This window comes from Oncorhynchus keta, chromosome 37 (genome assembly GCF_023373465.1).
Source record: "Oncorhynchus keta strain PuntledgeMale-10-30-2019 chromosome 37, Oket_V2, whole genome shotgun sequence".
NCBI classification, from domain to species: Eukaryota; Metazoa; Chordata; class Actinopteri; order Salmoniformes; family Salmonidae; genus Oncorhynchus; species Oncorhynchus keta.
The window spans coordinates 12,531,164-12,541,838 of record NC_068457.1 but is presented as its reverse complement, the minus strand read 5'-3'; the positions used below and the strand labels follow the sequence as shown (position 1 = coordinate 12,541,838).

Here is a 10,675-nt window from a genome sequence, read left to right as displayed (position 1 = left end):
ATACATGCATCTGTATACTCTGCCCACTGAGCTTTCATCCAACCAATCACATTAGTTCAGTAAATCAGAGCTTCCCTCATCACAAGGTAATGTTCCTCTGCTCAGATGTTGTGGATGCATACCAGATCTTACATGCTTGGCTAGGGTTTTCACGTAACGGCTAATCACATGCTCTGGCAGTCTGGTGCCCGGCTACACAGTTGATGTGGCACAGAACCATTGGTTGACGCATGCAATGTTTGAGCAAGGGAACGCGACCCTTGATTGAGGCAGGGATTTAATCCAAGCTGTAGAACTCTGTAGCGCCTTGGATTGAATCCCAGCCTGAATTAGGGAAGCTCCTTTGCATAATTCCAGAGCTTTCTTAATGATTCCTTTCTCCATTCCTTGTGTCCTTGCCGCCTCCAAACAAAGTTCACACAAGTTGTGGTAGGTCAGTGATACCCACGTCTGAAATCTATTCATTTCCTCAACAACAACAAAAATGACAGGACTCAGCCCTTAAAGACAAACCTATTTTATTGGAAGACAATATTTGACCAGAGTGGATGGTCTGCTTGGGACCAAAATGTAGATACTGTTGAACATTTTGGGAATGGTAATCCTAGTTAACAAGCATTGTTGCAAGGCAGATCCAAATAAAGTCTAGAGGAATGAATGTCCATGTTATCGACATTCAAAAAACATCTTTGGTTTAGATTCTCCATAATAAAATTTAAAAAAGAAAAGAATTTAAATATTTACAAAGCATTTACAGCAGCTGTGTGCAGTTTGAGGCCTCAGCAAATAGCGACCTTTGAAAACGTTAACCCCAAATTAACACCCCTAAAACAAGACAACTATTGTGCTTGAACGTGGCAGAAACAACTGCTAAGGCATTATTCACGATAAAACGTTTCAATTTAAAGTGCAAATGTTCTCAGTAGTTTGAGCGCATAGGAGAGGAAGGGTCTAGTCATAACGACAAAGAGAATGCACCTAAGGCATTTACAGTTGGATTGAATTGCATGTAGTTCAAATGGCAAATGAGAATGCATGCCACTCCAAATTGTCTAAGGGAGTCTGTGTTGGACTGCATTAGCTAGAGTACCTGTATTAGACCTTTAATTCATTTTTTTGAAATGATAAAAATACATCAAGCTAATAAGGATTATAGTTCTGTTAATGATGCAGTTGTTCCTTCTTTCGTCAATGGCCAACAGTGAAAACGACACCTTCCTCCATGACAAAATAATCACACACAAACAGAGAAAAACATCAGTGCTTCCGAGAAGGAAAAATACCCTGACAACAAGCATCACGTATCCAGTGCCTTTTTTGTCAACTTTTGTCAAGTCCATCAACACTGCAGCAACTGTTCAATGTGGCAGCTCTTTCTCTAAAATAATCATTGTAAAGTTAATTAAAACATTATTAGGTAAAACAAAAAAATACTAAAATGCTAGTTTGGGGATTTTCTAAATCCTTTTGCCAATATTTACAATGTCACAGAAAATGCAAAAAAAAAAAAGCCTGCTTGGGAATTTATACAAATAAATAAAGTTGTCTTTTAAAATGAAAAGGCAGCCAGGTTTCAGTTTGCTGCATAATAACATTTCCATACTGAATAATTGTAGGCAAATAACTGCTTCTTTAAACTGCATAGATAGAAGACAAGTCTCACTCTGCATCCATAATACTAGTGCTGTCAGCGTCATCAATGGTTCTCCTGTAGCGCACGGTGGAGTTGAATCTGGCCCTGCTCTTCTTATAAACGACGAAGCCGATGGCCGCCAGAAGGGCGGTGAGGACGACCAGGAAGAAGACCAGCGCCACCGGGACGCTCCCCGACCCTGGAGGCAACACAGCCAGTCAGAAACACATCTCCAAACTGGCCAAGAAAGCCGCTGTTTCAAGCACATCAATGTTTACAAATATAGAATAACCATAGCGAAGCCGGGGAAATCTATGAGCCATATACAATCGACTCTTGTTACATGCAATAGCTTGGAACGGTCACCAGGGCATGCTGCTATCCACATAGTAAAAGAAAAGTATGAGTTGAGACTGGTGAACCATTGCACTTCAGTACTCACGTGCGGGTACTTTGCAGACGATGCGACTGTGGCTGTCCTTGCAGCTGACTCTGCTCCAGATGCCTCTGTCTGCAGACACCATGACAGCACAGGAGTTCTGCTGGGTCGCTGTCTTCACCCCACTAGCAGAACCCTTGGTCTCCCAGTTAGAGAAGGCCAGAGAGGAACCGTCCACCCAGCCCACTGGCTGACCTGAAAGACAGAGGAAGCATTACTGATTATATTCTGAGTTAAAATAGACTACTTTATTTGAGTATAATGTACTGTATTGGCATGTAGAATTTGTATGTATTTTAAAGTGCCTGACTTTCCAAATGAAGTGCACACAACTTCCATGCTGTCCAATATAAATATAGTGTCTCATAACATCTGTATACAGTAATAAGTGACAAGCCTATCCTATTGTACGGGTCAGGTCAGTTTACCTTGTTTGTCCAGGTCCATGCCGAGCCACACCCTACTGGTGATGAGAGGGTTGTCTGCCATGTAGCCAGAGACAAAGTCATTCTCCTCTCTGGTCATTATGGTCAGCAGCTGTGCATCTGTCAATCAAAGGCAACAAGGAGGCATACATGCACTGTACTGTAAGTAAGAAACCACTTGATTTGACTAATTAAGCAATAAGGCCTGGGGGGGTGTGGTATATGCCCAATATACCACGGCTATGGGCTGTTCTTATGCACGACACAGCGCAGAGTGCCTGGATGTAGCCCTTAGCCATAAACCCCAGAGGAGCCTTATCGCTATTATTTTTATTTATTTAACCAGGCAAGTAAGTTAAGAACACATTCTGACAGCCTTGGAAAAGTGGGTTAACTGCCTGTTCAGGGGCAGAACGACAGATTTGTACCTTGTCAGCTCAGGGGTTTGAACTCGCAACCTTCCGGTTACTAGTCCAACGCTCTAACCACTAGGCTACGCTGCCGCCCCATAAACTGGTTACCAATTTAATTAGAATAATAATTTGGGTGCTTATATTTGTCCTCTTACACACAGGTCTGTAATGGAAATGTGTTTGTTTTTTGCATATCCAAACTCCCCTGAGACCCGCAGGGAGTAGGGTCATGGCCTGGGTCGCCATTGTAGAGCACTAATGGAGCAATTAGGGCTAAGTACCTTGCTCAAGGGCACAGCGACAGATTTGATTTCATATTTATTTGACCTTGTCAGCTCCGGTTTTGGAACATGCAAACCTCTCAGTTACTGGTCCAATGCTCTGACCTCGAAGGCTACCTGCCGCTTGTAATTTTTGTCATACCCTTGGTATAAGGACTGATATACCACGGCTGTCAGCCAATCAGCATTCAGGGCTCGAGCCACCCCAGTTTATAATATCTGATATACCACAGTTTTCAGATAATCAGCATCTAGGAACCAAACTACCCAGTTTATAAGAGTAAATATGAAATACTTGTATTTAATCAGGTTGGTTATAGAGAAACTATTCTCTTACCATAACAACCTAACCCAAGATGCTGCAATAATGTAAAACTCAACTTATATACAATAATACAGAAATATATACACGTGTCAAATAGGAGGGATAGTGGGTGACTTACCAAGCCTTTCACAGATGCTCTTGGCATCCTCCATGCTGTACACAGAGTAGTTATAGAAGGTCATGTCAAAAGCATAGCAGTGGTCCTGGTGCTCAACCCACTTAGACGAGCCACTGTTCTGAGGGCAGTTGTTGGCCACCTGGGGAACTGCGAGGTTCGATCCTGATTTAGACAAACAAAAACAGATGACATTAGAGTGATTTATTTTATGGAGTCTTAAAAGTTGTGTGTATACTATGTAAAACGAATCTGCTCAGATCGCTCATTAAACATCAATGTCTTAACACAAGAATTCAAGTTGTGTGTATAATAAATAAATACTAATAGGGTAGGTTCTAAGACCGTAGGACTGGGTCTTACTCTGAGTGGTGGTGATGACGATGTAATAGGCTAGGTAATAAGACTGGGTCTTACTCTGAGTGGGGGTGGTGATGGTGGTGATGTAATAGACTAGGTAATAAGACCAGGTCTTACACTGAGTGGGGGTGGTGATATAATAGGCCAGGTAATAGGACTGGGTATTACTCTAAGTGGGGATGGTGGTGATGTAATAGGATAGGTACTAGGACTGGGTCTTACTCTGAGTGGGGGTGGTGATGGTGGTGTTGTAATAGGCTAGGCAATAGGACTGGGTCTTACTCTGAGTGGGGGTGGTGATGTAATAGGCTAGGTACTAGGACTTGGTCTTACTCTGAGTGGGGGTGGTGATGGTGGTGTTGTAGCAGATGGCTCCGTCCAGCTTGGCATTGCAGTCCATTCTCATCCAGGTGCCATGGGGAGTGATGTACACACAAACACCCTGAGGGTCTGAGCTGGACTTGACAACAGTGTCAGAGAGTCCCGCCTGACTGTAGTGATACTTAGTCCCATCGGACCACTCATAAGACTGAGAGTCACTAGCCTGCGCAGAGAGGGGAGGGGGATGCAGTATTACTCAACAAACTTCACACTAGAGGTGCTTAGCAAATTTTGCATTTCATGTCTACCTGCCGTTTAACTAAATTGCTGCAAAAGATGGCGTTATTTTCAATAGAAATGGCCGCCGTGTTAGTGGCATTGTGGCTGAGCTCCCTTACATCCTGACTGGACAGACCGATCCACAGCGGGAAGCCGTCTCGCTTGGCGATAAGCTCTATGTGAGCGTTGTGCCCGGTGTCATGCACGCTGGCCAGGTGTCCGTTGCCACGGCCACACTCCTCCAGCGCCTGGAACCAGCTCAACTTCCTGGTTATCACGTGGTAGCTCAGGTTGCCATAGCGCTCAAAGTCCCTGACCGACTGATTGTATTCGTCCTTAGAGTCTTGGGGACGAAGAAAATGTGTTAGAGTCAATCAAGTGCACAATGTATTATTTAGTTGTAATTAAAAAAAAAAAATGATAGTACTCTTTGTGAATAGGTGAAGTATGTTTGTCTGAATGGGGTCTACCAACCTTTATCCAATTTGCAGGCCACAATGCTTCTCTGCTTGAAGGGGCTGAAGTGGCGTTTGTTGGTGAATATCTCCCAGACTCCCTCAGTGTTGAGACCAGCCATGAACTCGTCGCTGGCTGAGACGCTTGGTCTTCCATCTCCCCAGTTAGAGTACTGGACGTTGGTACCGTCATACCACTTCATCTGGTTATCTACCAAGGGCAGGAGCAACCACTTGACATTTATTACACGTCTCATCACACAGTAATACAACGACGATCAGTGAGTAAGCTTCAGACTTGATGATCCAGTAGACATTTTACAATGATCCAATCCAGCGTCTCCTCATAATGCAGGGCAATGAATGATAATATGAAAGTCCAAACAGCAACTCAAACAGAAGGACTAACTGTCCATGCTGAGTGTTGGGGAGATGAATACGGGGAGCCCGGTCCAGTCCACTCACCGTTGTCATCGTTGAACACCCCTAGCCAGACAAACTGCACCAGGTCTTTGAAGGGAAGGAGCTGCTCCTTCACAAACTCATTCTCCACTACGTTCCTGATGGTCAGGATGTCTGCATCAGCATCTGAGAAGAACAGCAACCGGTAACACTTCATTAAAGACTTTATTACTCATACATAAGCAGTGCGTAGGTTTAATTAATAAACACCTTCAAATCAGAGCACAGATGAAGTCTGTTTTGACCAGGCCTCAAATGTCCATTTTTTTTATCTAAAAAAAAGTCTAATTGAGACTTATAGCGACCAAATGAAGTTGCAGCGATGTAAAAAACATCATATTTAAAAGGAATATCCAAGGCACTCTCTCGTGGAAAGTTCACCTGCTCTTTCCATGACAGACTGACCAGGTGAAAGCTATGATCCCTTATTGATGTCACTAAATCCACTTCGATCAGTGTAGATGAAGGGGAGGAGACAGGTTATTAAAGAAGGATTTTAAGCCTGGTTTGACCATTTAAACATGGATCGTGTATGTGTGCCATCCAGAGGGTGAATGGACAAGACAATAAATGTACGTTTCTGTTTGTGTCAAGAACTGCATCTGTAATACCATGGAAAATACTGTATGAAGCGTCGCGGAAATGTACAAAATGAAACATACTATGCTGTTTTTACTTAGAGAATTGTCCATTGTTTTAGGCTAGTGTTTTATTTCCCCGAAGGCGGCTTGTTGTCTTGTGTGACTTAGTTAGAACTCTGGGCGTACAGATAAGAGCCGGGTGCGACCGCAGTATGTGACATCCCGTTTGTACTGTCTGTAGGAACTCCTCTGTATGGAAACATGCAGGAAGGAACAGACAATGGTGGTCAACGTCAGCCATCTTAATCTACACAGACAAGATAAACGCCTTTACTACACCATGTTCTCCACCCCTGTTTGCACACATATGCTGACTGCCACATAGACAATGAGGTTGTACTTTCCCATTACAGCTGAGAGACAACTGTTCGTTGAGCTTCCAACTCTGACTCTTCTTGGTGATGGTTGATTGCTTCATTTGTGCAAATCTTATGATAAAATAGTTTGAAAGAATCTGCAGTCTCTCTTCCTATAGAATTTCTCGGACAATTGGGATATTGTACACAGCGAGGTTCTCGAGGCTCCAAAACGCCATCTTCAACTCGGCCCAGAGGGAAACGCAGCCCCAGAGTTTCTCTAACAAAGCGGGCACTAAACAATAACGTTGGTTCTTTTTCTTCCAACTCTTTTTCAGGTCCAACTCTACAGACAAGTAAAATGGCCAGTAATGGCCGCCTGTTTTGCACCCAACTACGCAAATGTGTTTTTAGGACTACGTCTGGAGAGATTTTTTGTTTGATCCTCTTCAATCCATTTTCTTTTGATATACATGACATCATTTTGTCGTTTCGATCACCTGACAATGAACTGCTTCAGCTCCACACAGAGGCGTCATGCCCATTTCAGCGGCTACAGAGCATTTGTGACAAGGGGGATGATTTCCAAAATAAAGTTGCTGAAACAGAGATACAAACCATGTGTTCTCAATCAATCCAAGATAAAGGATACATCCTTAGAAAGAGAAAATATGTTCAGACGACACCAAAAGTCAAACCAAATGTATTTTGTTACCCAGTACAGCAGAGAGGCATCTCACATAAAGAATATCATCAAACAGAATTGGGAGTATCATCAAAATGGACCCTGCATTAGGTGACGTTTTTACCGAGCTGCCATGCTTTTCTTATAGACACGCGCCCACCCTACGAGACAAGCTGGTGCAGTCAAATAACCCCCCCCCCGCAGTCAAAGCCACTGGCACCTTTCTGTGGGGACACTGCATGCAACCACTGCCCCAACATTGAACGTTTCGTTTTTTTCTATTACACAAGGAAATAACTTAACAAATCCAATATTCTGCGAATATGCAACACTGTTTGTTGTTTATAGGTTGGAGTGCCCATGTGGTCGTTTTTATATTGGTTTGCACAAAAAGGACACTAAAAGACAGACCGGCAGAACATAAATATGGCCGTGCATTACCAACAAGCCGGCCATGGTAACCCGGACTTGCTTAAAGCCATGGCCATAGAGGTGGTATACATCAACAAGATTTTAGGTTACAGGCTTCAGTGTCTTTACAAAGGGAAACACACACTCAAAGCTACTGTCTTTCAGGGTTGAACAATGAAATAGATTTATTGTACTTCTGTAACTATTATATATATATTTTTTAAATTTATTAAGCTTGAGTTGTTTATTTGTGTGAAACATTGTATTGGCCTATAGTTATATTTGATTGATTTACTTGTGTTTATTTTCTGGTCATTCATTTCACCTGTCACTACTATGCACCTGTGAACCCTGAAGAAGGCCGCTGAGCAATACACGTTGGGGAGTTCAAATTTTTGACGAAAATAAAGGATTTTAAAACTTTTCCACAAGAGAGAATGCTTAGAATCCTTTGGAAGTATGATGTTTTTACACACGCTTCAACTTCATTTGGTCGCTATAAATTATACCCCATTCTCCAATGAGCATCTCTCTTCGTCTTCATATTTGATGCCAAAGCAGCGCTCCCTCTTTTTCGCATTTCTAATTGAGACTATAAGACATTTTTCTAATATGTATCTTGTTTGTGGAGGTCTTCACAGTACAAATGGTTTTTGACTGATGTCTGTGCCAAACGGTGTCCCTGCTCCTCACCCAGTTTCTTGCACGTCTGAAGTATCTGGCCCTTGTCAAACTCTTCCCATCTGGACGATGCCAGTTGGAAGGTGTAGCAGTTGTTCTTGAAGGGGATCCAGTTTGGCCCGCTGCTCTTGTGAGGACATTTCACAGCCCTGTCCTCAGGGGTGGTGTGAGTCTCTTCTGAAAACATTGAAAGTGTTCATTCATAAAATTAAAATTCAATTTAAAAAACACAAAAGAAAAAGCCAAAATACACAGCTGCTGTCTGAGGAGAGTGCTTGGTTGATTTTCATTTTGTTTTGTTTTAATTATGCCACTTGACAATTGCATCCAAAGTGCTTACACTTTTGGTATGGCCATTACATTACAAGACCCCAGCGCTTACCAACTGAGCCACTGTATTGCTGTCTTACCGTGTGGAACATGGCAGATAGCCCCTGCCAACTGTTCCATACACTCCGTAGCCTTCCAGAAGCCGTCCGTGTCCAGGAAGACACAGCGTCCAACGGTGGGCTCTGAGGACCAGCGACTAAACACTGTGTGACTGTGGTCTGTCCAGTGGTAGTGGACACCATCCTGACAAAACAAAATGCTGAGTGAGTTCCTTATTTATTTAACCAGGCAAGTCCATTAAGAACAAACTGAACCGCACTGTAGAATCTGTGAAATCGTCATTATGAAATCAGCCACTATCAGTCAGTGATTGCAGAACTGAGGGAACAGGATGGGTGTGGCCTATTCTACATGGTGACGGCTCCACCTAGCCTCCCAATGGGCTAACGGTTGTTTGCTTTGCCATGTTGCCTTAAACCCATCCCTTTCTTTTAGATCTGCGAACAGCAACGGGTTAGGGTGAAGAGCTATGGCCACTTACGTCTGCGCTGAAGAGGCCGATCCACATGGGGCTGCGTGCGCGGGTGACGTGCACCGTGAGGACCGACTGCTGCAGGGTGTCGGCTACGCTGGCCAGGTCCATGTTCTGGTTCCTGCACTCCGCCAGAGCCTCGTGCCACGTCATGTTCTTCTGAAGCAGCTTAAAGGTGTGGTTGTTGGCCTGGAACGGCTCCAACTGGAACTGGGGCTCCTCTGGCTTGTCTGAGAATATGAGAGGGATTTAAAGGGGTCAGGCGAGGGTTCAAACCCTATTCGATATGCTCAATTTCCACTCCACAAAACAGTAGCAATATCAAGTAACAACTATCAATAATATCAGTCTACTTCATACACTTAATATCAAGAGTCTTTCTATCTCAAGCCTTCTGAATGTAGAGTCCACACGTCATCCGTTCTTTCACCAACACGGACATGATAAGCACAGATAATTGGTTGTGTTTGGCGCCCTCTGCTGCTAGGTAGCGGTGGTGTACCTGCGTAGTGCTGGCAGATGGACACATATTGCTGGTCAGAGCAGGAGGTGTAGTCCCAGGAGCCCATCATGGCAGAGCTGGGGTCGTTGAACACGAAGACACACAGCTCAATGCTCTCTGGGTCATGAAGCTGCAGAACGACACAATAACAACAGGGACACAGAGAGTTAGTTATAGATTATGATGACCTTGAACTTTGAAACAGATGTGGAACATGTTTTTTAGAGACTGCTATTTAGTATAGGCTATCATAGTAATGTTTATTTAGTCCCATCATTTGTTTTAAAAAACTACCTGCACGCACTCTTACCAGTGGTTAAAGTACATTTAATTTCTTCCCGGTATGGAGACCTCCTATTGATGAACGCGCTTATTGTTGTTTTATGGGCCCAATCATAGAATTACATATAGAATCCTATTCATTTAATAGGATCTCTGGAGCTAATAAAGTTTTGTCATCTTAATTTTTTAAATATATTAGCCTACCTTTTAATGTGGCATAAACACAACCAGTCATGTTTTTAACTGATTTTCAAAGAATGACTTCTGTTTACTTGCGAACGTCACTAAAAGGGGCGGTGGAACGACGGGGTGCAAAAGAATGTTGAGAACATTTAAGCCTCATGCAGATATTCTTCTGCTTATCATTTCCAACATTTTGTAGACTATTTGTTAGTCAACCTGTCTATAACTAGATACATGCAGCTACTCTTGTCATTACTTGATGATTGTTTGGAAGACTAAATAAAGCCTTGCTCACCAGAATAATGTCATAAATCGATAGAATGATCAATGCGTCATCAACAATCTAGTTGACATCAGTAAAGTTCTCTTTTGATTTTTGCTTTTCTCACGTGGACGTTTAGGGACCAGGGAGATCTCCAAAATGACATCAATTTGACCCGTTTACAGGAAATGATCCAACATGTTTCTGATAGTATTTAAGTTCATCTTGGATGCATATTTTATGTGGTTGAAAATGAAATACTGTCAGCTTTTATGCTGAAATTGCACCTTTAGGTCACCCAACAGGATTCTCAATCTCTCAAAATGCTGAAACAAATAAATCCTATTTCTCCACTCCTGGTC

At 43.0% G+C, this 10,675-nt stretch overlaps 1 protein-coding gene across 2 annotated transcripts in view; it reads right to left on the bottom strand.

Moving 5' to 3' along the window:
• Positions 1–501: 501 nt before the first annotated feature.
• The window catches only part of LOC118370223 (lymphocyte antigen 75-like), a 38,539-nt gene continuing 28,365 nt past the window's right edge, over positions 502–10,675 (bottom strand). The window contains exons 24-35 of one of the 2 annotated variants that reach the window (XM_052499196.1): positions 9,587–9,716; positions 9,094–9,314; positions 8,633–8,795; positions 8,235–8,396; positions 5,512–5,634; positions 5,066–5,257; positions 4,711–4,934; positions 4,325–4,535; positions 3,635–3,796; positions 2,501–2,617; positions 2,076–2,267; positions 502–1,832 (exon numbers count right to left, since the gene is read on the bottom strand). In XM_052499196.1, the coding sequence (XP_052355156.1) occupies positions 1,660–1,832; positions 2,076–2,267; positions 2,501–2,617; positions 3,635–3,796; positions 4,325–4,535; positions 4,711–4,934; positions 5,066–5,257; positions 5,512–5,634; positions 8,235–8,396; positions 8,633–8,795; positions 9,094–9,314; positions 9,587–9,716 (2,070 nt within the window). In that variant the 3' untranslated portion in view covers positions 502–1,659. Of the gene's footprint in view, positions 1,833–2,075; positions 2,268–2,500; positions 2,618–3,634; positions 3,797–4,324; positions 4,536–4,710; positions 4,935–5,065; positions 5,258–5,511; positions 5,635–8,234; positions 8,400–8,632; positions 8,796–9,093; positions 9,315–9,586; positions 9,717–10,675 lie in introns of both variants that reach the window. The other variant, XM_052499195.1, reaches the window with a different exon arrangement.